This window comes from Chlamydotis macqueenii, chromosome 27, assembly GCF_036417535.1.
Source record: "Chlamydotis macqueenii isolate bChlMac1 chromosome 27, bChlMac1.mat, whole genome shotgun sequence".
Lineage (NCBI taxonomy): Eukaryota > Metazoa > Chordata > Aves > Otidiformes > Otididae > Chlamydotis > Chlamydotis macqueenii.
In genome coordinates this window covers 5,480,535-5,508,452 of record NC_141582.1, presented here as the reverse complement: position 1 = coordinate 5,508,452, position 27,918 = coordinate 5,480,535, and the positions used below count along the sequence as shown (strand labels likewise).

At 57.2% G+C, this 27,918-nt stretch overlaps 1 protein-coding gene across 4 annotated transcripts; it reads left to right on the top strand.

The window, feature by feature from the left end:
- Positions 1–629: 629 nt before the first annotated feature.
- OGDH (oxoglutarate dehydrogenase) lies at positions 630–27,601 on the top strand. 4 transcript variants are annotated; one of them, XM_086767935.1, is made up of 24 exons: positions 630–683; positions 4,616–4,864; positions 7,500–7,688; positions 11,428–11,530; positions 15,500–15,544; positions 17,070–17,185; positions 17,893–18,047; positions 18,490–18,636; positions 19,104–19,194; positions 20,096–20,275; positions 21,337–21,465; positions 21,951–22,130; positions 22,498–22,650; positions 23,040–23,142; positions 23,369–23,497; positions 24,391–24,541; positions 24,637–24,764; positions 24,851–25,029; positions 25,206–25,277; positions 25,738–25,860; positions 26,350–26,422; positions 26,889–27,052; positions 27,136–27,290; positions 27,388–27,601. In XM_086767935.1, the coding sequence occupies exons 2-24, from the start codon at positions 4,643–4,645 to the stop codon at positions 27,506–27,508; spliced, it is 3,108 nt and encodes a 1,035-aa protein (XP_086624061.1). In that variant the 5' UTR covers positions 630–683; positions 4,616–4,642; the 3' UTR covers positions 27,509–27,601. The 4 variants fall into 4 exon arrangements, with proteins under 4 accessions (XP_086624061.1, XP_086624063.1, XP_086624064.1 ...); XM_086767937.1 differs by lacking the exon at positions 11,428–11,530 and adding an exon at positions 11,208–11,298; XM_086767938.1 differs by lacking the exon at positions 15,500–15,544.
- Positions 27,602–27,918: the final 317 nt, after the last annotated feature.

The window sequence follows — 27,918 nt, the reverse complement described above, 5'->3', positions numbered from 1 at the left end:
GCGGTCACAGGCCGTACCAAATGTCCCCAGGCCGTGGTGCAGTCCCCAGCCTGTACCGAATGTCCCCAGGCCATGGTGCGGTCACAGGCCGTACCGAATGTCCCCAGGCCATGGTGCAGTCCCCAGCCTGTACCAAATGTCCCCAGGCCATGGTGCGGTCACAGGCCGTACCGAATGTCCCCAGGCCATGGTGCAGTCCCCAGCCTGTACCAAATGTCCCCAGGCCGTGGTGCGGTCACAGGCCGTACCAAATGTCCCCAGGCCGTGGTGCAGTCCCCAGCCTGTACCAAATGTCCCCAGGCCGTGGTGCGGTCACAGGCCATACCAAATGTCCCCAGGCCGTGGTGCGGTCACAGGCCGTACCGAATGTCCCCAGGCCGTGGTGCGGTCACAGGCTGTACTAAATGTCCCCAGGCCGCACCGGGGTGCACAGGCCGCGGCACCGAGGCCTGAGGCAGGGCCCGCCCCGAGTAACCACGGCGACCGCCTCACCCTGCTCCCCCCCACCGCCCAAGCCCCGCCCCCAGGCCTGGCCCCGCCCCTGGAGAGCGCGGCGGCGCAGGCGCCTTGGGGCGGGCTGGGCAGGGGGCGTGGCGGCGGGCCGGGCGACGCGGTGACGGAGAGGGCGGGGCGGGGCGGCTGCCGGCGGAGGGGCCGCTGTCAGAGCCGAGGCTGCCGAGGCTGTGGGTACCGCGGCGGGGCCGGGGCCGGGGCCGGGGCCGGGCCGGGGCGAGAGCGGGAGCGGGAGCGGGAGCGGGAGCGGGAACGGGAACGGGAACGGGGCAGGGCGGGGCGGGGCGGGGCGGGGCGGGGCGGGGCGAGGGCCGCGCCTGGATGCGGGGGCTGCGGGGGCCGCGGCCGCTCCCCGGTGTCCTTGGCGCCGACGCCCGGGCCCCTCAGGGCGGGATCACCGCTAGAGTGGCAGCGCGGCGCGGCCAATGGGAAGCCCCGCCTCGCTCGTAGGGGCGCGAAGCCCGGCGCTGATTGGCGGGCGGGCGGGCCTGGCGCGCGGGTGTGCGTTTGTGCGCGCGCGCGCAGGCCCCGGGTGCGCGCTCCCGGGGCAGGTGTCTCGCATTCCGGCAGCCGCGGGTCAGGTTTCCTACCGCAGTCTGCTTAATGGTCCGCTCTGGCCCGTCCCAGCCGTTGGTCTGCTGTGAAGGCTCCCGCTGTTTGACTTCTCCGTGAAATTTGGGTTCTGACCCGGCTTGCGCCCGGCCCGTGCAACCCAGGTTTCCTCTCCTTAACGCCTCTTCGGCTCTGGCTCCGTGCGTGAACTTTGTGTTCGTGTCCGACCCCCGTATCGTTTATCTCGGGCTCGGTTTCCTCTGCCCGCGCTCCCGGTCGCTGTGTGCTGTTTTTGATTTAGCTCAGGAAATCGCTGTTCCGAGCTCGCCCTGGTCTGCTCAGAGGCGCGGGCTCGCACGCCTTCAGGAAGCCAACCCTCTCTGCGAGAGACCCTCCAAGACTGGCTGGTTCCGCTTATTTTGTGTCAAATCCTGGCGTGAACCCCCTGTTTTTCAGGGCAGTCACTGCAATGCTGCTGAGTGGCTCCACCAAAGCCGGAGATGCCGCCATCGCTTTCGTCCTAAAGCTATTTCCCCGCCGCGTGTGTGCCTGTGCGTTGACAGCTGGTTCAGTCGGCTCTCTAAAATATCTGCTTAAATCTGAGAAGGGTAAGCTGGGAAAACATCTAGGGCTGCCACGCTCGCTGCCTGCCATTTCTTGCCGTGTTTGACTGCAGGCAGAAGTGGGCAAGCGGAGTGGAAAGGACACGTGATCTTCTCTTCTGCCTTCGGGTAAATCTGTGAAACACTTTGGCTGAGTGAGAGCGATCCTGGGCCTTCTTCGGGCTCTTTGGACCAAAATCTTGTGTTTTGAGGTGGGAAGCGTAGCTGCTGCCATGCTGAGCGGCCAGAACTAGATCCAGCAAGGCGAATCTGGAAGCCCGGCTGACGAAATGCCAGTCACGAAGGTTTTATCTCCAGTCTGCTGTGAAATTGCATTTTGGTCTGGTGAACGCACAATAGCTGATTTGACAGTGGGCTGCTGCTCGTTAAACCGATTGGGGGTATGGAAACCCGTCAGTTTGGTCATCTCCAGCCTTGGGTCCTGCCTCTTGCGAGGGGAGCTGGGTGGAAAGGGCAGCTCCAAGAAGAGCTGGCTCCGAGTGCCAGCACCTTCCCACGAGGTAATCTTGCTCAGCGCTTTCCCTTGGGCTGCCGCAGTCAGTCGGATGCGTGTAACGCAGAGTGTGGTTAACCTGAGGCCTCCCTGTCCGTGCAGGGCTACACCCCCCCAAGAGCTGCAAAGTGGACGTTGCTGGGGGACCTTTGAGAGGTTTTTTGCGTTTCTGTGTTCTCTGGGCAGGGGAGAGCCCCTCTCTGGGTCCTTCATCTCCGTCAGCTTTCTTGGGTCTGAGCTTTTAAGGAGAAGTGAGAAGCACTCTGTCCCGGAGCCCACATCCCAAGTCCTTTGCACCACTGTACCTGTACTATTGAAGGGGTCTTTCCCATAGGCAGTTTCTTCCCAGCTTTATCCTGGTCTGTGTAACGCAAACCACAGAGAAGATGACGTGGTCACGGAGTGAGTAACGCGGCAAAAATTGAAGCCAAGGCCGCCTACGTGGGAGAGAGACCGACGGAAAAAGCACCGCTGAGTTGAGACCTGCTGGTCAGACTAAAGGGCCAGAGGGAAAAGCACAGGTGGCGGAAGCAGGGACAGGTATCCTGGGAAGAGCGCAGGGACGCTGCCTAGTTGTGCTGGGAAGGGGTCAGGAAGGCCAAGGCACGGCTGGAGCTGAGCTTGGCAAGGGATAATAAGAAGGGCTTCTACAAGTACGTCAGCCAGAAAAGGAAGGTCATGGAGAGGATACCCCCTCCCGGTGAGCAAGACTGGTGAGCTGGTAACGAGGAATGAGGAGAAAGCTGAGCTACTCAACAACCTTTTTGCCTCCGTCTCCGCTGGTAGCCCCTCTTCCCGTGCGTCTCAAGTGGAGGGACCACAAGACGCAGGCTGGGGGAGCGATGTCCCTGCCACTGTGAGAGAAGATCAGGTTTGTGACCACCTGAGCAACCTGAATGGCCAGAAGTCTATGGGACCTGGCGAGATGCATCCCAGAGTCCTCAGGGAATTGGCTGATGGAGTTGCCGAGCCACTCTCCGTGATCTTGGAAAAGTTGCGGCAGCCGGGTGAAGTCCCTGCTGACTGGAAACAGGCAAACGCTGCACCCATTTTTAAAAAGGGTGAAAAGGAGGATCCTGGGAGCTACCGGCCGGTCAGCCTCACCTCTGTGCCTGGGAAGAGCATGGAACAGATCCTCCTGGAAGCTCTGCTGAGGCTTGCGGAAGACGGGGAGGTGGTCAGAGACAGCCAGCGTGGCTTCACCAAGGGCAAGTCCTGCCTGGCCCACCCAGGGCCCTTCTCTGGTGGAGTGACTACACCAGCGGACAAGGGCAGAGCTACGGACGCCATCTGCCTGCGCTTCTGTAAGGCCCTGGCCGCAGTCCCCCACGACGTCCTTCTCTCTCAGCTGGGGAGATGAGGACTCGATGGGTGGGCTGTTTGGCGGATGAGGAATTGGTTGGGTATCAAGAGGGTGGTGGCTCCCAGTAGAAGGAAGATGTGGACGTGGATCTGTTGCATCGAGTCCAGAGGAGGCCACGAAGATGATCAGAGGGCCGGAGCACCTCTCCCGTGAAAAAAGGCTGAGAGCGCTGGGGCTGCTCAGCCTGGAGAAGGCTTCTGGGAGCCTTACTGGGGCCTTTCAATACCCAAAGGGGGCCAACAAGAGATGGGGGCAAACTTTTTATCAGGGCCTGTAGCAACAGGACGAGGGCTAATGGTGCTAAACTAGAACAGGGTAGGCTTAGATGAGATAGAAGGAAGACATTTCTTGTGATGAGGGTGGTGAGGCACTGGAACAGGTTGCCCAGAGAAGATGTGGATGCCCCATCCCTGGGAACATTCAAGATCAGGTAGGACAAGGCTCTGAGCGACCCGTACGACCAGCTGCATCGCTGCACATGGCAGGTTGAAGGGCCAAAGTGTCCAGCCTGTGCTGGAATCTGAGTTCTTAGGGAAGATTTTCCTCTTTAAAACAAAAGAAAGAATCAAAAGACATCCAAGAATACTTTATGGACTGATGATTGGAAAAGGGGCAGGATGCTGTTGACTAGAAACTAAAGAGGAAAGCTCTGAGGGAAACTGATACCTTGCGCTGTTAATCCGGGCTGCGTTATGCTGTCAAACATGCGTTGTGTTGTACAAAGGTGCCGCTGATAAAAGGGGTGAGTGGCTTCAACGTGCGCTGGCTCGTTTGGGGCTGGCGTTGGGTAGCCCGCAGAGCAAATCTGCTTTTCACCCCCGTGTCAGGGGAGACGACGGTGCCGTGCCGGCAGGGATGGGGGAGGCAGACCTGGCTGCGCTGAGCGTCTTAAGCACAAACTGCATTTCCCAGCCGTCGGGGACTCAGCCGTGGGACGGGGTGGATGGATTGCTGCGGATGAAAAACTGATCCTCAGCTCAGTTCTCCGAGCTCAGGGTGGAGGGGGGGTGCTCTCCGCTCTGCGCTCTCCTGCAGTAATTCCTAACCCACTTTTCCCTTCTCTCCCGACAGGAACTTGTGTGAGGCAACAGGACAGATATGCTGAAATTAAGGACTTGTGTGTCAAAGCTGAGGCCAGTGATGGCCTCACAGACTGTACGGACAATTTCCCAACACAGGCCGGCAGCCCTCAGGACGTTTCAACAGATCAGGTGCTACAGCGCACCGATGGCCGCCGAGCCCTTTTTGAGTGGGACTAGTTCAAACTACGTGGAGGAAATGTATTACGCTTGGCTGGAAAATCCCAAAAGTGTACATAAGGTAAGGAGCAACCTCGCCACGATATTGCCTTTGCTTTTCTCTCTGTGTGTTGGAGCAGTGGCTTCAGGGACGTGCAGGCATGTCAAGGAGGACTGAGTTCAGCTGGAGGGGCCGCATGGTTGTGGATGGTCCTTCTGCCTGGATGTGCCCAAAAGAAACGTCAGCAATTCCTTGAGCAAGAGCCAAGAGGAGTTTCTCTGTTCAAGAGGGACCGGCGTCAGCTTGTGGGACACGGGCAGCATCCTGGATCACAAGCCCGTACAAGGAATGCCATCTCCTGGGAATCCACCTGCAAGGAGCTCCTCGTGCTTTGTTTTTTTTCCAGTTCTAATGGCTCATCAGGAGGAATGGAGTGGAGGATTGGGGAGGGGGCAGCGGGGAGGCAGGGAGGGTATTGTCCCTGGGCCAGTGTTCCCCCACCCTCAGTGGAAAAAGTTTTTTCCTAATATCTGATCTGAATCCACCTCCCTCTATTTTAAAACCATGACCCCTCATCCTGTCACAGCAGGCCCTGCTGAAGAGTCTCTCCCCACCTTCCCTGCAGCCCCCTTTGGGCACTGGGAGCCGCTCTCAGGTCTCCCCGGAGCCTCCTCTTCTCCAGGCTGAGCAGCCCCAGCTCTCTCAGCCTGGCCTCACAGCAGAGCTGCTCCAGCCCTCCCATCATCGTCGTGGCCTCCTCTGGACCCTCTCCAACTGGTCCACATCCTTCTGACATTGGGAGCTCCAGAGCTGGACGCAGCGCTGCAGGGGGGTCTCACCAGAGTGGAGCAGAGGGGCAGAATCCCCTCCCTCGCCCTGCTGCCCACGCTGCTGGTGACACAGCCCAGGATGCGGTTGGCCTTCTGGGCTGCAAGGGCGCATGGCCGGCTCATGTTGAGCTTCTCGCCCACCAGGACTCTTGAGTTCTTCTCCTCAGGGCTGCTCTCCATCCATTCTCCGCCCAGCCTGGATTTGTGCTTGGGATAGATGCTTCCTTTCTCTTGCCTGTCTTTATTTTCCAGTACATTAAACAACCTTAAGCCAATGAGCAAAGCAGCCAGCCGGATTCCTCCCCATCCCAAGGGTGCGGAGCCCATCCTGGGCTGCTCATCCCTCCGGCTTGCGGGAGCTGCTGGCTTCTGGGGCACCCGTGAGCTCTGGGAGCCCGGGGAAGGGAAGGGGCTTGCCAGTGACCAGGAGTAAGGATTGTACGAAAAGCACTCCCCTTCTTTTCCTGCTGTCATTTCCTTTAGCAGATAGCAATCAGAATGAGGTTTGGTGTTTTCTGTCTTTGTTTTGGGGTGTTTTGTTTGTTTTTTTTTTTTCCCCTTTGGGCGAGCTATTGTTTATCAGTTACGGTGCCAAATTGTTCCAGATTTTATTTACGTTTCATCAGTGTGATCCGTTTCTAAATTTAATCACCTTGCGTAGCTGTGTGATGGGGCGTCGGGGTAAATCCAGGCTGGAAATAGCTTCCTGGTGCGTGTGGTGGGTGCTGCAGCTGGAGGAGCTCCAGGCAAGGGGCAGAGCTGGTGCTCCTCCGGCAAAGGTCAGGTTGTCTGTCCCCTCCACCCTGCTACTGGGGTGCAAAAGCTGCTTTTTCTGCGCCAAACCACCACTGGAGCTGTTCTCGTGGCTCTCTTTGGCTTGATTTCAACGCGCTGGGGTTGGCTGGGTAGCATTTCACCCGTCACTGCGGTTGGGTTTTGTGCTCTCCGCAGACACGACGTTCAGGGTCATGCTGGGCGCTGGGCTCTTGCCCCCGCTCAGTGGAAACACCCTTGGGCTGAAACCAGTGTGCAAATCCAATGGGATTTGTTTGCTCTAGCTGGCGCCTCGTGTACGTGCAGGCAGGCAGGTGCCACTCCGCCTCGCCTTCGTCCTTTGCTGTCGTTCGGTGGCAGAGGGGAAGCGGGCAGGGGTGAGAGCGTGATGGGAGGACGTGGCTTGGACTTTGCTCCGCTGGTCTCTCCCCTTCCCCAGATCTGTTGCTGCCTCTCCAAGTAGACGGATTGACAGGAGTTTGGCCGGAGATGCTTCTGGGCTCTTTAGACAGTGCTGGATAAGTATCCCAAAGTTACGCCAAGTCCGTGGAGGGCTTTTTGGGGGGGGTTTGCTTTGTTCTTAACACCTAGAATTGGTCATCTGCAAAGGGGAACTGGAGCAGAGGTGATTATCTGCCTCGCTGAGAGCACAGGAGAGCTGGCACGGGAGTGTCCGCGTAGCGCTGGCATCAGCATTGCTGAAAGGATGGGGGAGAAATGGAGAGGGGACAGAAAAAGAAGAAAGCCATTGCTGGCTGCGGGCTGGACAGCAGGGCTTACGCTGGGACTTGGGTCTCAGGCCATTTAGAACATGGGGAAGAGGAAGAAGTGTATTTGATTACCGGGTCTCATGGCAAAAGAAGCAATCCAGATGGATTGGAAGTGGGATAACGGCCTAAGCGGGAGGGGTTTAGTGCTTTTCTGTCCAAGGCAAGGGGGCGCCTTCTGCAGCGGCTGCATGGAGCTGGGACCGAGCGGGCAAGGCATCTCTGCCCCTGGGGGATTTTCCTCCCCGCTGTGGCAATACAGCGGAGACTCCAGTAACCTCCAGTGAGGAGGTGTCTGGGTCGTGGGTCATGACCCTGTCGCCTCTCTTCTTTCCCTTTTCCTAGTCGTGGGACATCTTCTTTCGCAACGCCAATGCCGGAGCTGCTCCAGGCACTGCCTACCAAAGCCCCCCTCCGCTGAGTACCAGCCTTTCCACGCTGTCCCAAGCCCAGTTTCTGGATCAAGCACAGCCCAACGTAGATAAACTGGTGGAGGACCATCTCGCAGTGCAGTCTCTCATCAGGGCCTATCAGGTAAGGAGACGGACTTTGCGACGAGGAGGAGGAGCATGTCATCTGTACGTGGTTGCTGGGGTGGGCTGGGGTAAGTGGGGTTGGTGCACGTGTTTTGCATGGAGAGGGTGCAGGATGCATACCGGACTGCCTGGTTTTTAGCAGGAGCTGCTGATAGGTTGGGTGCAGAAGCTCAGCTCATGCTTTGCTGGACAACAGGAAGACTAAAGCTATTGTCACCCAAACAGGGTGGTGGGAGGGAGGGGGAGGTTTTCTCTGCACAGGGTGGTTTGCTGGCTTCCGGAATGACGCCCCTGTGCTGTGGGCTCCTGCCATGCTCAGCAGTGGCATGGGACACCTATCTGGCTTCCCCCGTGTTGCTGAGAGAACTTCTGAGGTCCTAAAAGAAGAGTTCAGGGAATGTTTCCGTGTGATTTATGGCCTGGATGAGGGCTGTGGTGCCACTGGGCTGCAACTCAGACCGAAGCTGCCAACGTCAGCCTTTCAAGTTTTGAGCAGGAAGGAAACATCCTCTGGCTAGAGGATGGGCAGCCCATATTTTAACTCGAGAGATCATTTAAATGTGTTTCTACATCTGTGTCATGCTTTCACCTTTGGCTACACTCTGGTTTGTCAAGTGTGGAGGCTCTAATTGGGGCTGTGGTTGAAAGTTAACAAATGCAGCTGCTGTGGAGGTGTGACCATGGTCTTCTCACCTATTCCTGCACAGAAGCACCTGCTGCAGGTCAGGTTCCTGCTCAGGTATGGGGAAAATCCAACGTACAAGGCCACAGGTTAAGGCAAGAACTGCAGCACTGGGCAAGTCCAAAGGTCTGCCCAGCCTTGGCCCTGCTCTGTATCTTGAAGAAAGTGCCCCTGCCCTGCCCGCCTGCGCAGCCAAGGTGTCGATGTCAACGCTGGGGCACTGCCCTGCTTTTCTTTAAGAAGAGGAAGCTGGGACGTGTTTGCGAGGACCTGCGTCATGCCTTGTGGCTGATTTCATGGGAGGTGACCACCCTGCCAGGTCTCTCCAGCTTGGGCGGATCCTGGCGAGCCATTCCTAAAGGCCATGCAGCTCTCACTGGTGGAACAAGCGGGCAGACGCTGGAGGCAGCAGCTCCAAGTCAGCGATTTGAACCCAAAATCCGTAGCCTCTTCTGCATTCCTGTCGCTTCCTTGGTCTCTGAATGACAGCTCTTGGATGCATTTTTCTAAGCTGTCTGCGCTGAGAAATGTTGCAGTAAAGGCACGGACTCCGTGGATGGTGTTCCGGAGACCTTTATTGGCCGTCAGCATCACTCTTCTATCTCTAACCTGGCCGTGGACACTCCCAGGGATGGGGCATCCACAGCTTCTCTGGGCAGCCTGTTCCAGTGCCTCACCACCCTCATCATAAAAAATTTCTTCCTTCTATCTCGTCTAAGTCTACCCTGTTTTAGTTTAACACCATTAGCCCTTGTCCTATTGCTTTGAGCCCTGCTGAAATGTTTATCGCCATCTTTGTTATTGGGCCCCTCTGAGTATTAAAAGGCCGCTCTAAGGTCTCCCAGGAGCCTCCTCTTCTCCAAGCTGAGCAGCCCCAACTCTCTCAGCCTTTCTTGATAGGAGAGCTGCTCCAGCCCTCTGATCATCTGCGTGGCCTCCTCTGGACTCTCTCCAACAGCTCCACGTCCTCCTTATGTTGGGGGCTCCAGAGCTGGTTGCAGCGCTGCAGGTGGGGTCTCACCAGAGCAGAGCAGAGGGGCAGAATCCCCTCCTTCGACCTGCTGGCCATGCTTCTTTTGATGCAGCCCAGGATGCGGTTGGCTTTCTGGGTTGCAAGCGCAGATTGCCATCTCATAGTCAATTTTTCATCCACCCGTACCCCCAAGTCTTTCTCGGCAGGTCTGCTCTCAATCTGCTCATCGCCCAGCCTGTATCCATGTTTGGGATTGCCCCGACCCGTGTGCAGGACCTTGCATTTGGCCTTGTAGGACTTCATGAGGTTGGCATGGACCCACCTCTCCAGCCTGTCAAGGTCCTTTTGGATGGCATCCCTTCCTTCTACAGGAAGGTTTGTCATCTGCAAACCTGCTCAATCCCACCGTCCGTGTCCCCGACAAAGATGTTAAATAATACTGATCCCAAATGCTGGACCCTTTACAAACACCGCTCGTCACTGGTCTCCGCTTGGACATCGAGTCGTTAACTACAACTCTGAGTGCGCCTGTCCTGCTGATTGGTAAATGACGGGCTAACCCCCGTGCTGTGTTGGAAGACAGACAAGCAAATAGTTGCCAGACAAAACTGGCGCAGAAGAAGAGGTTTCCGTGTGGCCAGCAGTGCTCTGGGGCATGTCATCACCTGGCCCTGCAGAGAGCATGGCGGGGGTATCGGTGCTTTCTTAGCAGTTTGCCTTAACTGATTCCAGGCCCTTTGGCTGGTAAAACCACAAAAAGCCTTTCCTGAAATTCCCTTAGGATCCTCTGAATAGGAATGCCTGTCTGGCAGATAAGGTTAGAGCAGTATGTCTGGTTTGTGCACAAGATTTCGTAATCCCCTCACATCCGAGGGGATTTTCTAACTGGTAACAGATTGGGTGGCTGGGAATATTGTTTTCACAGTGCAAAGAAGGCACCGCCCCCCATGCCATGGCAATGGTGTTTGCTGCCCCACTCCCAGCGTAGCCAAGCCTGAAGCTTCGAGGGCAGGAGCTGCCGAGAAATAAACCGCGGCTTGGCAACTGGAGAGTGCTGGCCGCCGAGATGGATTGAGTTTGCCCAGTGAGATGTGCTGGGGTCCATCTGAGGGGACCTCCTCCTGTGAAGGTGAAAAGCAAAACTCCTCATTACCTCGTTATTCTCTGTGCCTCCCGATGTGGATTCAAACCCAGCGTGGTGACTCCTGGCCTGACTGCCAGCACCGGGAGCCATTAAGGCTCTCTTGGTGCCAAAGCTCTTTGGTATTTCCTCACCTGCCCCTTCCCAGAAGAGTGCTCCAAGTTCTCCTGTAGCCTCCTCTGTCCAAAAAGATGCTGTGAGCTGCTGACCTCTAATAGCACCAACAGGCAGATGTCCCTCAGACACGTTCCTCTGCCCTTTCAGGAGCTATTACTGCTGGTGGCAACGCTTGTTTTCTCTGCTACGTTGGCAGGAGAGCACCTAGAATGGTGCCAAAAATCTAGAAAATTCCCTCTTCACCTGCTCTGATGCTCAGGAGCTAACCATTGCTGTGGAATTACTGCGTCTGCAGAGAGGAGGTGCCGCCAGGCAAGCAGTCAGAGACCCTCAGACCTCAGCTCCGCAAGGTCTCTGCGGTGGAGGAGGTGGCCTTCCCCCGCCCGCCCTGCTGAAGCCTGCCTCAGGCAGGACAGAGCAGTCCTTGCTGCTGGCACTCGCACCTACGTGCTGTAGCTGAAAGTAAATCCAGGCTTTAGTGGCAGCTCTGCAGAAAATGTGAAGAGGGAAACTGTGCATGACTCGTTTTGTTGTTTGTTTTTTTTTTAAGGAAAGTCTCTTCAATTAACTTGTTTGAATGACTGCTCTGTCTTGTTGCTTCCAGGTCAGGGGTCATCACATTGCAAAGCTTGATCCTCTCGGCATTAGTTCTGTAAATTTTGATGATGCACCAGTAACTGTTTCTCCAAATGTCGGTGAGAATTACTTTGCAAATCAATTCTAATGTAGTTTAACTTTTTTACCCCTCCCCTCTCTTGTTTTTCTCCCTGTCTCCTCTCCCTCTTGCTGCCTGTTCTCCTTTCCATTCCTGGCCCATTTCATAGATTCGAGGGCATCATGTAGCACAACTCGACCCACTGGGCATCTTGGATGCAGATCTGGACTCCTCCCTTCCAGCCGATCTTATCACATCCACAGACAAACTGGGTGAGGGCTTTGAGAGCAGTTAGCGCTGCACTGCTTGAGCTCCTCTCTCTTGCACAGCTTTGGAGGTAGATTGCTTCGCCAGTGACAGGGGAAAGCTCTTAAGTTTCCTTCGGAATGATCACTCTCAATCTAGAGTCGGACCGCTGCTGTGGAGCAGTTCTGCCACCCTCCGGCTGTCACGGCGAATGGGTCTTGTGCCAAAACCCTATGGCTTGGCTCATGTTTCTCCTCCAACTGGTGCCAGTTAATTCCGTCATGGAACTTGCTCATCCAGGAGTGGAAGCAATTGCATCTTCTGGAAATGCAAAGCAGAGAGGTTTTGTGTTGGTGAGAGCTGGAGGTGTGTTCCCTCAGCTCCTCTTGCTGCTGCTGGGGGCCCCAAGAGCTGGTGGGGAACGGGCTGGCTTCATCTCTGCAGGGCTCGGAAGCGCCTCTGCAATGATGCCCTGCCCTCCTTCACTCCCAGCTTGCTGCAGCACCTTTAAATCCCTTAATTCTGCCCGTTTTGCCAAGACTGAGCTATCAGTCCTTGCCGGTGATCAAAACAAGGAAACTTTGGGATGTGTTCCCATTCAAGTAGAAATCCCAATGCCTTTGAGCGAAAGATGCATGAGTGTTGCACAGGAGTGTGTGTGGTGCCTGGAACTTGAAATCCTAATCTGAAATTGCTTAAACTCAGCACCTCTTAATGTGCTTTAGATTTGATTTCTGTAGAACGCTGCTAGAACGAGGTCGTGATGCTGAGCTCTTTCACCTTACTGGTGCTCTCCAAGGGTTTTACCCTGGCACTACGAGCGCTCAAGAGGCATGCTTCTAACTCAGAGTAGAGCAGCAGTAATGATTACTAACCTTGCACAACTGAAACAGCCGATCAGAGTGTGTGGTGCATGTAAACGATCTTGATTCCTTGTTCAGCTGCCAGCACAGGGACACCAGCCCTGGACCTGGGGGACCTTCGTGCAGGATGACGTGTGCTGGGAGCGGTAGGGAAGGTTTAGGTTTCGGTTGTCCCAGCTCGCTGGATGACGGTGAATGCTCCAGCAGGTCCATGACCTTCTTGCGCTGCTGACCCCAAAGCTGGATGCAGAGCTGCAGCGGGGTCTCCGAAGAGCAGAATACAGGGGGAGAATCACCTCCCTCGACCTGCCAGCCACGGTGTTTTTGATGCAGCCCAGGATACGATTGGCCTTCTGGGCTGCGAGCGCGCATTGATGGCTCAAGTCCAATTTGTCACCCACCAGCATCCCCAAGTCCTTCTCTGCAGGGCTGTTCTCCATCCATCCATCCATCCATCCACTCCCCAGTCTCTGCTGGGACTGAGGGTTGGCCCCACCCTTGCCCTTGACTTTGTTGAACTTCATGAGCTTCACAGGGGCCCACTCCTTTAGCCTGTCCAGGTCCCTCTCGATGGCATCCCTTCCCTCCAGCGTATCGACTGCACCACTCAGCTTGGTGTCACCTGCAGCCTGGCTGAGGGTGCCCTCGATCGCACCGTCCGTGCCGACAATGAAGATATTCAACTGTGTTGGTCCCAATGTGGAGCCCTAAGGTACACCACTCCTTACTGGTTTCCACTTGGACATTGAACTCACAGGGCTGCTTCAGCGGGGAAAATCAGTTCAAGAGGGCTTTTCTTCTGCTTTGAATGTGTCGTTCCTGCGAAGCAAGGTGTGCTCCAGCAGCGTCCTTGCTTCAGAGGCAGAAGAGCCCAAGAGCCCAAAGCGGTCCAAGAGCAGGTCCTCCCTTAGAGCCCCAGCTGCCAAGCTGGGCTGACAGCATCGTTGCGGCTCTGGCAGAATCTGGGTAAAGCAGTGGAAGCTCCATTTTGCCTCCTCCCCTAGGGTGAGCGTTCAGGAGCCCAGCAGTGTGACCCAGCCCGGCTCACTGCAGTGTTCAGTGTTCAGGCATGGCTGTTCTGTTGGCTGGAAGAGAATCTCAGCTCTCTATTTCCACGTCTGAGTCAGGCGTTAAGTTTAATTTCTGTTTCTTTGTGGCTTTCATACTCAGATATCTGCCCCTGTGGTTCCTGGTGTTGATTTAGTTACAAGGAATCCATGAATTTGTCGTAAATAACGAGCCCTGGGAACAAGCTGTGCTGGTATCAGCTGATAACTCACGCTGGGGTTGTGTCCTGTGGTAGGACCTCAGACTCAGAGGGCTGTGTCTAATCAAAGGAGGCCTTATTATCTTGCTCTAAGTATTATTTATGACTGAATAGACTTTGCCTTGGTATCCTCATCCTGGAAAGCCGTATCTGCTTGATCTTAAAATACCACTTGGCGAACACAGCTTGCAGACAACGCTCAGCAAGAGGCGAGGAGAGCAGTGGCGGTGCAGAGCGTGGGCAGAGCTCCGGCTGAGCCTAGGATCGGATGTCACCTGCTTGTGGCAGAGAAAGCCAATTTCTAAGCAGATCCTGCTGGCTTTTTTTGCTTTGAAAGTGTATTTCTTAACACTTGACAGAGCAGTTAACAACGGGATTGGGTTTGAAACTTGGAAACTATCTTGTTTCCTCTTTCTGAGCAGTGAAATCCTTAAAGGTCAGCTTTTGTGTTGCGAGCTCTGCTGCCAACAGCCGAGCAGTGCCGTAATTCAAAGGGGCTGCATGGTTAATCTAGGAAATTGCTCTTTCTTCTCAATTGCCTTTTGTTTAGCAACTGGTTTGTGTCTGGCTTGGAAGCTGTCTTTGGAGTAAGCAGCGTGAGCTTTGGAGAGAATGTAAGGGGGAGAAAGCCTGCCTGGGGTACTCGGATGTGATGAGCAGTGGGGCTGGAGTCACCAAATTGCTCTTTCTCTTTTCTTTGTAAAAAACAAAATAATCTCGTCCTGGTCTTCTCCCACAGCTGATCTGGAATGGTAAGTGGTGTAAAACAAGGACGAGATGACCACAGGAGCTCAGTGTGACCTCTCCAAGGAAATAATACCTTAGCGTGCTGAAGTGCAGGTGGTGCGTGGAAGGCGGTGTGCGCCTGAGCGTCTGTCTCCCTGTCTGTCTGTCTCTCTGGGGAAGGCAGCTGCTCCTGCCTCTTGCCCCCAGGGGACTGATGGAAACTGTCCTCCACCTCGGGAAGAGCCAAGTGAGCCCCTGTGGGGAGATTGGCTGGGAGTGCTGCCACCTCCCCTTTCCCCAGTTTGAGACGAAACATCTCAGCGAAAGGTACGATTTTTTCCCGCTGACCAAAAGGAGAAGTGTTTCCAAAACCTTTCCTGTAACCCAGGTGAGATTGAGGCACTCGGGTCACCTAACCTCGCCTGGGAGAGCAACTCCGCTGACGCACGCTGCCCACCGCTCCGGCAGCCCTGCCTGCCTCTGTTGCAGCGTCCCAGCGCTCCTGCCTGCGCCGAGCACGCTCCAGAAACGACGGCGTCGTGCGTGCCGGCCTCCCTGTTGGTCTTCCTCATTAATGGCCTGCTCATTAACACCCCGATCCCCCTCCTGCTTGTGTGTAGGCAGCAGTGGTGCCTTCTTGGGGGTGACCTTGAAATCCTCCCGGTAGTGACAGCAGAGCAAACCCCTCTGGCAACTGATGCTGGCGGGAGGCAGCTCCCTGCTCTGCAGAGGATGACACTCTGTTTGATGCAGCGGGTGGGAAGATGCCTTTTGGTTGTAGCAGGTGGAGATGCTGTGCCGGGCAGTCTCCCTGTCCTCTCCGAAATGTGTACGCGAGAGGAGATCTCAAACCATGCAGCTTAACTGCTCCCCAGTGTCTGATGCCATTCTTTCCCCTCCCTGCTCCTCCCTCCTCTTGCCAGACTTTCCACCGGCGTTTCTTTTCCGCTTAGTGCGTAGTCGTCTTCCATCCCAACCCTTTTACCTCTGATGGTTTTCGACTGTATTTTAAATACTGTATTTTTTTGACTTGTGCTTTCCATGACCAGTTTTCACGGTTCCAGGGTTTTTTTTACTAACTTTGACTGCGTCTCTCTATCTTCTCCCTTTCTGCACCCCCCCCTCCATGCCCACCCCAGATCTCGCAGTGTTCAAGGAGCGGCTGAGAGTGTTAACAGTAGGAGGTATGCAATTAATGACCTTTAACCCTCTGGAGTGCAACTGTCTTTGAATAGGTTATTCTGGGCATGAACCAAGCCAGTAAAGAGGACCCCTCCCATCTTGCACCACTCTTGAGTTTTGTAACTTTTTAATTTGTCTTGCTAAAAGTCTCCATATCAGAGCTTGACTGCACAGATCCCCAATTTAGAGCCTTGCTGGCCTTTTCCATACGGTGTGTTTGCATTCCTAACTTGCTGGAGTACATGTTTTGTGGTGAACATTAACTTTACGAGGCCTCAATCTTCCTGATTAGTTTGAGTCTCCTAAAAATCCAAGTTGTCTTCTCCTGCCTCTGCCCTGGTTTTGTCGTGGTGAAAATTTGGCACCTCATCCACCTTCTCTGCCCATCTGATGGTATTGCTGCCTATAAATACTCAGCACTGTCAAAAAAGCTGGCAGGCTGCAGCAAAGCAGCAGCAGAGATGCTCAGGGCCCTGAAAACTCATTGTAAAATCTGATTACCCCCCAAAGCGTGCCTGAGTCTTCACCCCAGCGTGGCAGAGCGAGCCAAAGCCTTGTGCTGCCGGGCTGGGAGACGCAGCAAATTACCAGAGCTTCCCTGAAACCTCCAAGCAGCAGTTTATCTGGGATGCTCCATACTAATGCCTCCTCTCTCCCAGACTTCTAGTGGGATAGGAACCACGGAGAACCCTGGGGACACAGGGCCAAACCCTCCACTCCTGGCAGCTGCAGTTCCGTGCTCCCGGGCAAGGCTCTGGAGCGGAGCTGAGCTCCCCAGGGTCTGCCTTGGTTCCTTCCCAGAGTGTGAAGTGTTCCCTATGAACCACGAGGTGCCAGCACCTCAAAGAAGGGGGTTTGCAGAGCAGTGCTAGGCTAAACCCCTAATTAAAAGGCTGTTAATTGGGGCGAGGGGGGATCTGGGCCAAAGAGGGGCCGGCTGGCTGCCCCGCTCCCAGGCTGAGCTTTTCAGGAGAGTCCATTGCAGAGCCCTGACGCCATTTTCTCTCTCTTGCTTCTCTGTCTCTCCCTCTTTGGCATTTGTCTGCTTTAACCGTTTCCTTCTCCATTTTGATTGTTCATTTTTAATTCCCACTGCGTGGCAACACCTCCATTGGGCTCAGTGACTCCTCAATTCCTCTGTTTCTCTTCTCTCCCCTCTGTTATCATTTCTGTTGTATTTTTTTTTTGCCTTCTTGGGGCTGCAAACTTCCTGACTCTCTCCCTGGACTTTAATTACCCATTTACACCTGTATATGTATATCTTTGTGTTTTGTTTCCTGTGTAACCTTTTATAATAACCTTGTTGTTCTGTGCTTCATGTCTTTTTGTTTAATTATGGCTTGGGTTTTATCTATATAAACATCCTTCATGCTTATTTTGGGTTTTATGCTGCTTTTTTTTTTTTTTTTTTTTGGCCCTTACCCACCCCTCTCCCAAATGCACCTGGTCCCTGTGTGATGGTGTCCCCCCGTCTCCCTTCCTTCTCTCTCTTCCTTTCGCTTGTCCCACCCATGGCAATTCCTGCAGGCTTTTATGGGCTGGATGAATCTGATCTGGACAAGGTCTTCCGCTTGCCCACAACCACTTTCATTGGTGGAAATGAATCAGCTCTTCCGCTGCGGGAAATCATCCGTCGGCTGGAGGTGAGCAGGGCAGGGAGGGCTGTGCAAGACCTGTTTGCAGCCGTGGGCTGGGGCAGAGCAGTTGCTTTTTGGAGCTCCTGCTCTGCTGCAGGTATGCCCCGCAACTTTGGGCATACCTGCAGATTTGAAGCTTTTCAGGTTGGGAGCTGCTCCTCGGCACTTGCCGCGCTCCTAGCAGTTGCCCCGTGTTACCTGCTCATCTCTGATCACCTCCAGCTTTGCGCTGCCTCGGGGCAATGCGTTTGGTCTACTCAAGCTGGAGTAAACCCTAGGCAACTAAATATTGCATTTTTGGAATCCTCTCCAGCTATGTTTTCCAGCTGAAAGCAGCAAATGGCGCTGGGAGAGCACAGGAGTGGGCTGGAGGCAGGCAGTGCTCCCGTCCATGCGCTGCTGTGGTGCTGCTGCCCTGCGTGATGGCCCCTCGGAGGGTTCTCAGTGCAGGAGCAGCTCCAACCCAGGGCTGGGGCTTCCATCCCTGGCAGCCGGTTCCCCTTTCCTGACAAATTTTATACCCTGCTCTGCCTGCTCTCAGAGCGCAGGAGGGCTCTTTGTCTTGCTGAAAGGTGAAAGAGGGGAATGAAAGGGTCCCTGGCCCGGCAGTCCCATACGATGCCATATGTGCCTGTCTTTGCCAAGGGAGGCGGGCAAGGAGGGGTTAAAGCCCTGGCTGTTGTCTCACGGCCTTTCTTCTCCCCTCGGGGCAGATGGCCTACTGCCAGCACATTGGCGTGGAGTTCATGTTCATCAATGACCTGGAGCAGTGCCAGTGGATCCGGCAAAAGTTTGAGACCCCGGGCATCATGCAGTTCACCAATGAGGAGAAACGCACGCTGCTGGCCAGGCTGGTTCGCTCTACCAGGTACCTCGGAGCCGGTCTTCACCTGCTCCTTATCTTCCCTTGCTGCCCGGGCTGGTTTGCCCCCAGCTGGCGCAATGCAGTCACCGCCAGAGTCACATCTTGACATCATCTGTCGCGGTCCCCTTAATCAGCAGGGCGATGCCAGTGAGCTGCCGGGTTGGCAGGCTCAGGTGCTGGCAGAGATCCCGAAAAGGGGGACGACCCTGAAAGAAAAGGTCTAAAAATAAAGCTGAAGTGCAGCACAGTGTCAGGGTGGGGGAGCAGCCGGCTGGGCTCTGCGAGGGGGGACCCAGTGACTGGGAAGGCTGTCGGGCTACTGTGTGATGCCTGCCTCAGCATCACTGGGTGCTGTGGCTCCCTCGCTGCGGTGCCCGTCCTTTCTCTGGTTTCTGCCCTCAGCGCTAGCCCTGGCACTGATCCGTGTCTCCCTTTGCCCTTCCAGATTTGAGGAATTCCTCCAGCGGAAATGGTCTTCAGAGAAACGTTTCGGTCTGGAGGGCTGCGAAGTGCTGATCCCAGCCTTAAAGACCATTATTGATAAGTCGAGTGAGAAGGGAGTGGATTATGTGATCATGGGGATGCCCCACAGGTAACCCTGCCTCACCGTGGCGGTGCTGGGGCACAGAGGAGGGGGGATGCTGCCGGGGTTCAGTACTGGAGGGCACACTGGTCTGTGCCATCACCTAACCGGTGGTGTACCTTAGCTGGAGAGCTCAGGCCTTGGCTCCTTTCTGCTCCCGGCGGTGCTTTCAGCTTCAGCTCATTTGGAAATTCATTGTGACAGGGGTGGTGGCTCGAGCGGCAGGGCTGGAATTCCAGAGCAGGATTTGGCCTGCCCGCTCTGCGGCAGCTGTCGGGGGGCAGCAGTGGCCAGTCCATCCTTGTCTTGAGGGGTCTGCAGTCTGTGAAACCGCACAGCCCCCTCCCTGGGTGACCCTGAAGCCGTCACTGGGGGGTTGTCGCACTGCCTCTGCGTGACGGGAGGATGGCAGATCACTGTCGGCACTTGATGCCAGGCTGGCATTGCAGTTGCCAGTAACAGTCTTGCTTTTGCAGGGGACGCCTGAATGTTCTTGCCAACGTGATCAGGAAAGAGCTGGAACAGATCTTCTGCCAGTTTGACTCCAAGCTGGAGGCTGCTGATGAGGTGAGTCTGTGGCGGGTTGCTGTCGTCTGTCCCCATGTGGTCCCCGAAGGCTGTGGCCGTGCAGCGTGAGCTGGATTGTGCCACTGCTTGTGGTGTCACTCAGTGGCTTCAGCGTCACAAGAATTTACACGTTGCACACACACTCGTGCAACTGAAGCCTTTGGTGTCGACGCCAGTGCTGGTCTGTCCTTGCCTGTCCTGGGGGATGACGTGTCTCTGGCCGTTGGGCCGTCAGCAGCTCTCCTTGGGCATAAAGCAGCCTTGGGGTGAACAACAAGGGGAAGGCAGCCAAGAGCAGAGCTTGCCCCCCATGTGGGGCCCTAAAGCAGCACCAAAAGCCCCGAGGTTCAAATTGCTTGTGCCGCAGGCTCTGTTGCTGCCATGCGCTCACGCTCCAAAGCGTACAGCATCATCAGGCTGGTTGGTGGTTTGGCTTTTGGAAAGCTTTATCCTGCCATGCCCTTTGGGTGGGGTTTTGAGGTGAGAAAGCGGCAGCATGGGCCATCCAAGTGCCCCGACTGGGAACTGCAGCGTATTGCGAGTGATGCCGGGGACAGCTGTACCGCTGCAGTGTGGGCAGAGCTTGGGTGAGCGTTATCCCAGCTCTGTTTTCCTGCATCTTCCCTAAATGCAAGACAGTTGCTTCTTCCCCTGCACCTACAGCCTTACGTAGCCGGGCTTGATGCGTCTGAGGTTGGTTGGTGGTTTGGCACCTGCCACAGGCTACTTTTGCTTTGCTGAGTGCCAGGTCAGCTGCTGCTGCTTTCTGCCAGTGCCTCCAGAAAATGTCCCCTTTTGGCAGCCCCTGGGGTCAGTGCTGCCCTGCCTCAGGTCTCCTCCCGTGCCCCAGAAGCCGCTCACCTTCCTCAGAATGACTCTCCTCTCCCCTCCCCTCCGCCAGGGCTCCGGTGATGTGAAGTACCACCTGGGAATGTACCACCGGCGGATTAACCGCGTCACCGACAGGAACATCACGCTTTCCTTGGTGGCAAATCCTTCTCACCTGGAGGCAGTCGATCCCGTTGTTCAAGGCAAGACTAAAGCGGAGCAGTTTTACTGCGGGGACACGGAAGGGAAGAAGGTGAGAGGTGCTGAGACGCCTGCAGTCAAGTGGCCCAGGCTGACGGGGACTGCTTCGAGGCAGGGTCATGGGAAAGCAAAGAAACTCAACTGCTTTTTGTTTGCCGTGCCCCTTCCCCTGCAGACACCCTGCTAGCACCGTGACTTTGCTCCCACATCTTTCCCTGCTCTCGCTGGAGGTGACTTTGGGAGGGACTCGCCCATCCCCGGCTCCCACTACTGCTTCCTCCGCCCCAACCCCTGGCTGGAGAGCAGGGCAATGAGGGGCATTCCCAAAAGTCAACTCAAGTGTCACAGCTCAGGGGGCCTTGGCAGTAGGAACCTCAAGCTGAAGGATCTCAGCATGACCAGGGATAACCATTCCTGGGGCTGGGAAAGCCGGAGCCGGCAGCAGAAGGCAGCTCTCCGCACCCAGCTGGGAGAGCAGGCAGGGAAAGGGGCTGGGGGAGGGTGTTTGTTGTGGTCTGATTCACCACAGACCTGTCTCCAACACCAAGAAGTGGAAGGCTGCAATCAGAAGTACTTCCCTTCCTCCCACATCCCAAGGGTCGGGTGGAAACAGACAAACTCTGTCTTTGTCTGGCAGGCCGCGTCCTCAGCCAGCCCCTGGGGACCATCGCTAAAGAACGTCACCGAAGCCACAGTGAGCTCCCAGCTCCTGCCCAAAGGTCTTCTGGGCTGGAAGCGTGGGGAAAAGGGGCATTTATCTCGTCTTCCCCACCGTGAGAAAAAGGCTTTGCTTTGACATGCATGTGTGTGGCAGTGGGATTCGCCTCCCAGCCACTGTGTGCCGGGTGCCATCCCGCCGCCCGACGGAGGCGGCCCAAGCCTGCTGCCCGTGCCCCGGGGGAGAACCGATGGCTGCACCCTTCTCCCTGGCGGTTGTGCCAAACATGGCTGAGATCCCCTGAGAAAGCATGGGGTGCGGTGATGAGCTGCTCCTTGTCCTTTCCGGGATGCCGAAGGCTCACAGGGGTGAGACCTGTGCCCTTTTCTGGTGGCTGCCCCTGCCTGCTGTCCCTGCAGAGCCCCTTCTGACCGCCATGGCTTTATGTCTCCCAGGTGATGTCCATCCTCCTGCACGGAGACGCCGCTTTCGCTGGGCAGGGCATTGTGTACGAGACATTCCACTTGAGCGACCTGCCTTCCTACACCACCCACGGCACCGTCCATGTGGTAGTGAACAACCAGGTGAGGAGCAAATCCCCTGCGTCTGTGGGGGTCCCTCACAGAGCAGCTGGCCCCTTGGCAGGCTCAGGTCTGGATGGCAGCTGGCAGCAGGCAGTAGCTGTCTCCCAGCCAACGGCCCTGGCGTGAGCCGTAATCCAGGGTTCAGCAGTGGGTACTTCGTACCCAGCTGCTCAACGGCAGCAGCTTTTCAGTCCAGCCTGACACAGAGATGCTGCAACCTGATGCTCGGTGTGTGAGATCATGCAGGCCCGCGCCATTCTGCCCCTGCGTAAATTCGAGTCATTTCACTGGGACCAGCCCATCCCCGTGGGTGCAGCGGGATGGCCGCCCGGGTGCGGGGATCGGGACACGCAGGTTGCGCTGTGGCTGAGCAGCGCAGCCGTGGGGGAGACCCCCAGCTCAGCTGCAGCAGCCAAGCTGCCCTCAAAGCTGCTTTTCAAATCCTTGACCACTGTGCTTCTCGCTTTCCCTCTCACCTGCTACAGATTGGCTTCACAACAGACCCTCGCATGGCCCGCTCCTCCCCGTACCCCACCGACGTTGCCCGCGTGGTGAACGCACCCATTTTCCATGTCAACGCAGACGACCCGGAGGCTGTGGTCTACGTGTGCAATGTGGCAGCAGAGTGGCGAAGCACTTTCCATAAGGACGTGGTGGTGGATTTGGTAAGAAACGTGGCACAAGGCTTTATCCTCAAGCTGGGGTTCAGCTGTGGGTGCTTGCCGATACCCCTGGCAGTGTGTTTTCTGAAAGCGGAGGTTTCTCTGAAGAGAAGGCCTTGTCTGGCCCTTTTGCTGTGAGGGGAGGGAGGAGGTGGTGTTGAGCAAGGCAACGAGGCTGTAGGAGCACTTGGAGAGGCAGCGCTGTGTCTGTAGGGATCCCGCCCTGGCCTCTGGCATTGGAGAGGACATGCTTGGGTCCCTCCTGGGCGGCTTCCGACCCTTCCAGCACAAAGACCCAGGTAGCTCCGACTGCTTCTGGAGCCACGGGTTGCAAGCAGCTGCTTTGAAAGGCTCTTTCCCTTCCTGCCAGGTTTGTTACAGGCGCAACGGTCACAACGAGATGGATGAACCCATGTTCACACAGCCCCTGATGTACAAACAGATCCGGAAACAGAAGCCGGTGCTGCAGAAATATGCAGAGCTGCTCATTTCCCAGGGGGTGGTAAATCAGCCAGAGTACGAGGTACTGTCCCTTGGGGCCTGGCAGGAAAACTGTGGGTGGCATCTCCGGGGAAAACTACCTGTTTGGGTCAGACCTGGGTGTGAAGGATGTGACGGGGCCCGTTTCTGCTTGTGCTTGTCACCTAAAGGTGGCAGAGCTGTGCTAGCTTGGTTGGGCGAGCGCTGCAGACCTGGCAGCAACGGGGTTAGGAGCTGAGGCTCATCCTTGGACTGTGCCAGCTCCCAACAGCACAGGGCCATCCAGTTCAAGACTGCCCATGATGGATGTGGCACAGGCCACAGCTGTGCCCTCCAGCACCCCTCCAAGCTCACGCCCAGGCCCCCCGGCTTTGCACCCTTCTTTGGAGACCCCTTGCTAATGCTTTTCTGCCTCCTGGTTCTGCCTGCCAGGAGGAAATTGCCAAATACGATAAGATCTGTGAGGAGGCTCATGCCAGATCCAAAGATGAAAAGATCTTGCACATCAAGCACTGGCTGGACTCACCCTGGCCTGGTAAGTTGCTGGCAATGTTTTGGAGGTCCCTAGCGAAGAGCTTGGCTTCTCTAGAGCCATGACAGCTATTTTCAAGTACTGGTGTATTTTCAGCTGGGTGGGAAGGTGGAGTGGTGCTCTCCACTCCTGCATCTCCACCCTTGCTTGAGGGCGCCCGTGACTTGAGCTCTTCACACAGAGCTCAGCATGGCTCCCACAATGCCGTGGACGGTTCCTCCTCCTGCAGGTTTCTTCACGCTGGATGGCCAGCCCCGCAGCATGACCTGCCCTTCCACCGGTCTGAACGAAGAGGACCTGACGCACATTGGTCAAGTGGCCAGCTCTGTGCCGGTAGAGGATTTCACTATCCATGGAGGTAGGAGCTTCTAGAAGCTCTGCCAGACTGGGTATTTGTTGCAGAGATGTGGGATAGGGCTGGGAGGTGGCCTGGAAGGAAGGGATCTGCTACAGTGCTTTGCTGTGTGTGACCAGCAGGGCAAGGGAAGGGTTTTTCCCCCTCTGCTCTGCTCTTTGGAGACCCCCCTGCAGCTCTGCATCCAGCCCTGGGGTCAAGCACAGGAAAGACATGGATGTGTTGGAGCTGGTCCAGAGGTGGCCACAAAAATGATGCCAGGGCTGGAGCACCTCTCCTGTGCAGAATGGCTGAGGGAGTTTTGTGTGTTCAGCCTGGAGAAGAGAAGGCTCCAGGGAGACCTAACTGCAGCCTTTCAGTACCTAAAGGGGGCTTCTGAGAAAGAGGGAGAGAGACTTTACCAGGGCCTGTAGGGACAGGAGAAGGGGTGAGTGTACTAAACTGAACGAGGGAAGGCTTAGATTGGAGACAAGGAAGAAATTGTTTATGACGAGGCTGGTGGGACGCTGGAACGGGTTGCCCAGAGAAGCTGTGGATGCCCCATCGGTGGAAGTGTTCAGGGTCAGGTTGGATGGGGCTCTGAGCAATCTGATATAGTGGAAGGTGTCCCTGCTTACAGTAGGTGACCTTTGAAGGTCCCTTCCAACCCAAACCCTTCTGTGAGTCTTCCAGAATTAGTTCAGAAGGGAGCTGTGGTTAAGGGAAGGGAACTGAGGAGTAGTCCTTCCCTGCAGTCCTGATTCCGCATCCCTGGCTCAAGCCTCTGGCAGAGGTGTCTCCATTCCTCTGCCTCCGGGCATTTGCAGTCTGTCAGTCCGTGGGCAGGTTGTGGGACAAACATGGTGTCGCTGGAGCTCCCTCCCATCCTGCCTACAAACTGGCTTCTGTCCCGGCAGGTTTGAGCCGTATTCTGAAAACCCGCGGGGAGATGGTGAAGAACCGCACGGTGGACTGGGCCCTGGCAGAGTACATGGCGTTCGGCTCCCTGCTGAAAGAGGGCATCCACATCCGCCTGAGCGGTCAGGACGTTGAGAGGGGGACGTTCAGGTAAAGCCACGCTTTTGGTGGCCGTAAAGGCAGTTCCGGCCTTTCCAGAAGCAATCCAACAGGTGACGATGGAGTGTCGCTTTCCCCTCTTTCAGCCATCGCCACCATGTCCTGCACGATCAGAACGTGGATAAGAGGACCTGTATCCCTATGAACCACCTCTGGCCCAACCAGGCTCCTTACACCGTCTGCAACAGCTCACTGTCGGAGTACGGCGTCCTCGGTGAGCAAGGAGGTCTGCACCCGCTGCGCGGGCAGGATGAGGCCGCTCCGGGAGGGTAACCCCCTCGCTTCTCTCCCATCCCTCAGGATTCGAGCTGGGCTTTGCCATGGCCAGCCCCAATGCCCTGGTGCTTTGGGAAGCCCAGTTCGGAGACTTCCACAACACGGCTCAGTGCATCATCGACCAGTTCATCTGTCCCGGGCAGGCCAAGTGGGTCCGGCAGAACGGCATTGTCCTGCTGCTTCCCCACGGCATGGAGGGCATGGTAAGGACCACCCAGCTCACAGGCACCTCAGGGTGCCCGTTGCCTGGCCTGCAGCAAAAGCAGAGCCCAGGGCAGCGGCGGCAGGTAGCACTGCTCACGGCACGGCGGTGCCCAGCGTCGGCATCTCGCTCCAGCCTTGCCCCCAGCTCAGTCTCCCCGGTTCTTGGTCCCCATAGGGTCCCGAGCACTCCTCCGCCCGCCCGGAGCGATTCCTGCAGATGTGCAATGACGATCCCGACGTCTTCCCTGTGAGTGGCGGCCGTGCTACGCTCGGGCCGGCCCTCCTGGATCATATTGCTGCCTTGAAATGGGGAGGGGGTGGGCAATAATGCCCGGGTGGGCAACACTGTGGCTGGGGTGGGTGTTGTGGGGCTGGTAGCAGGAGGCATGGCATGTCCTGGGGTCATGCCGCAGCACGACCGGGTTTGGGGAAAGGGGCTGAGCCCGCTGTGCAGGCTGCACCTCTGCTGTCCCTGTGGCTGCTGCGCTGCGTGAGGCAGAGGTGGCCCCAAAAGCGGCATGGGAGGGGGCTGCTGGCCACCAAGGTGAGGGGCGCAGACCTGCAGCCTCTCCCCAGTCTCCATGTGCTCTGGAGGGGGAGAGGAGAGAGGGAGGGAGGCCCGGGTGCCGCTCTTCTCCCTGCTGCCACAGCTGCCAGGCGGCAACTTGTGTTTCTTGAAATCCCCTCGACCGCGCTTGCTGAGGCAGAAACTGGACGACTTTGACGTGCGCCAGCTCTGTGAATGCAACTGGATCGTCGTGAACTGCTCCACTCCAGCCAACTTCTTCCACGTCCTGCGGCGCCAGATCCTCCTGCCCTTCCGCAAACCGGTCAGTGCCAGCAGCTCCTGCCGAGCTTGGGGACAGGGCTCGGGGCAGGCTGGTTCTTGCGCCTCGGCAGCAACACGGGCGCTTTGGCTCTGCCGGGCCAAGGACCTCTTGGTGCTCAGGGCTGGCTCAGCGCGTGACATGCTGCCAGCCGGCTCGTCCAGGCTAGGATGGCTGCAGCCCCTGCCAGCACTCTGCCAGCACTCAGAGACATCGGGGCCGCTGGGCATGTAGAAATAACTCTGTCCGGCTGCTTGCCTTCAGCTCCAGCTGTGGGGCAGCCAGGTCTCCGGTAGTGCCTCAGCCCTTTCCCCGGGGATAAACCGAGACTGGGACAGCCAGCGCTGTCGCAAACCAGTGCCCGATCTGGCAGAGATCTGCCCGTCCTGTGCTCAGGCAGGACGGGCAGGCAGGCCCTCCGGCCTCTGCTTGCAAACCAGCTGTTCCTGGCCAGGCTGGCAGCCTTGCTCTGCCTCTTCTTCCTCCCTCCAGCTAATCGTCTTCACTCCAAAGTCGCTGCTGCGCCACCCCGAAGCCCGCTCCAGCTTCGATGACATGCTGCCAGGTACGAGCAGCACGGAGGCGTCTGTTTCCCCCGTCCCAGCGCCGCTCTGCGGGGTGAAGGGTGAAGGGTAGGAGCCGGCCACCTCGGGTAAAGTCCACCTGGCAGCCGCCTCCCCGCACCGAAGAGCGGCCGAGTGAGGCTGACGGCACCAGGGCATTGCAAGCAGCGTGTGTGAGGAGCTCTGTGCCGATGCAGCACGTGGGGCTGCCTTCCTCCCTCCCCACTCCTCTCCAGCGCCCAGGCAGCGTTCTCCTCGCAGACAGAGCGTGCCTGTTTGGCAAACTGGAGCCACCCCTTGTTAGTTAGTGCCGAGTGTGGCACCCCGCAGAGACGTGACCCAGCTTTCCATCCTTTGCCAGGGCACCGCTTCCCGCCGGAGCGGTTTGGCAGCCCCAGGTCCCACAGAGCCGTGATGGTTTGTGCTGGGAGCTGGACTCCGTACCAGCGCATCCTCTCTCCTTGGCAGGCACCCACTTCCTCCGCGTCATCCCCGACAGCGGCCCTGCGGTGCAGAATCCCGAGCAGGTGAAGCGGGTGCTGTTGTGCACTGGCAAGGTCTACTATGACCTGACCCGCGAGCGCAAGGCCCGGCAGATGGAGGCTGAGGTGGCCATCACCAGAGTGGAGCAGGTGGGCGACGTCCAGCCGCCTCCGTGCCCGCGAGCTCGGGGTGCCGTGGCTGCTGCCGTGACGCTGCTCTGTGTCTTCCACAGCTCTCCCCGTTCCCCTTCGACCTCCTCCAGCGGGAAGCCCAGAAATACCCAGCCGCCGAGCTGGTGTGGTGCCAGGAGGAGCACAAGAACCAGGGCTATTACGACTACGTCAAACCTCGTCTCCGCACCACCATCAACCGCGCCAAGCCTGTCTGGTAGGCATGCGGGGAGGAGGGTGGACGGACCGGGCGCTGGGGGGAGCGGATCTGGGGGCTGCAGACTCATCCTCGTCCCCCACTTTCTCCCCTGCAGGTACGCAGGGCGGGAGCCGGCGGCTGCCCCTGCCACGGGTAACAAGAAAACCCACTTGACGGAGCTGCAGCGGCTCCTCGATACGGCCTTCAACCTTGACGCCTTCAAGGACCTGGCCTGAGCGCCAGCCCGACGGCAGCATGCTCCTGTCCGTCTGTCCCTCCCTCGCTTCCTCACCCCTTTCCTTAACCACAGACCTTGTAAAAAATCCCCACGCCGCTGCCTGGAGTCCTTTTCTGACCTGCGCCGGGGACCGGAACTGGTGCAGCTGCCGCAGCAGCAAGGGTTGCCGGAGGCGTGCCCCCCTCCCAGTGGCGGGGCTGGTCCCGGGGGTCTTCTCTGGGGGCGTCCAGTGCAACAGATCCAGCCCCCTCCCAGTTCTCCCAGTTTGCTGTGGGGCTTGCCTCCTGTGGGAGGGGGACAAGGTGGCTGCCCCGCTCCCGCGGGGCCCAGGCAGGGCTGGGGCTGCTGTCCCCCCACCCCAGAGGCCCCCACGCACCTGCCTGGCCCTGGGGAGCACCGTCCCCCTCT

What these genes read in the sequence shown, in the direction of transcription:
- OGDH (XM_086767935.1), top strand. Translation starts at nt 4,643, where the DNA reads ATGCTGAAATTAAGGACTTGTGTGTCAAAGCTGAGGCCAGTGATGGCC. An exon ending in ATCCCAAAAGTGTACATAAG is followed by an intron (nt 4,865 to 7,499) that starts GTAAGGAGCAAC and finishes CCCTTTTCCTAG; the next exon opens with TCGTGGGACATCTTCTTTCG. An exon ending in GGGACACGGAAGGGAAGAAG is followed by an intron (nt 20,276 to 21,336) that starts GTGAGAGGTGCT and finishes TATGTCTCCCAG; the next exon opens with GTGATGTCCATCCTCCTGCA.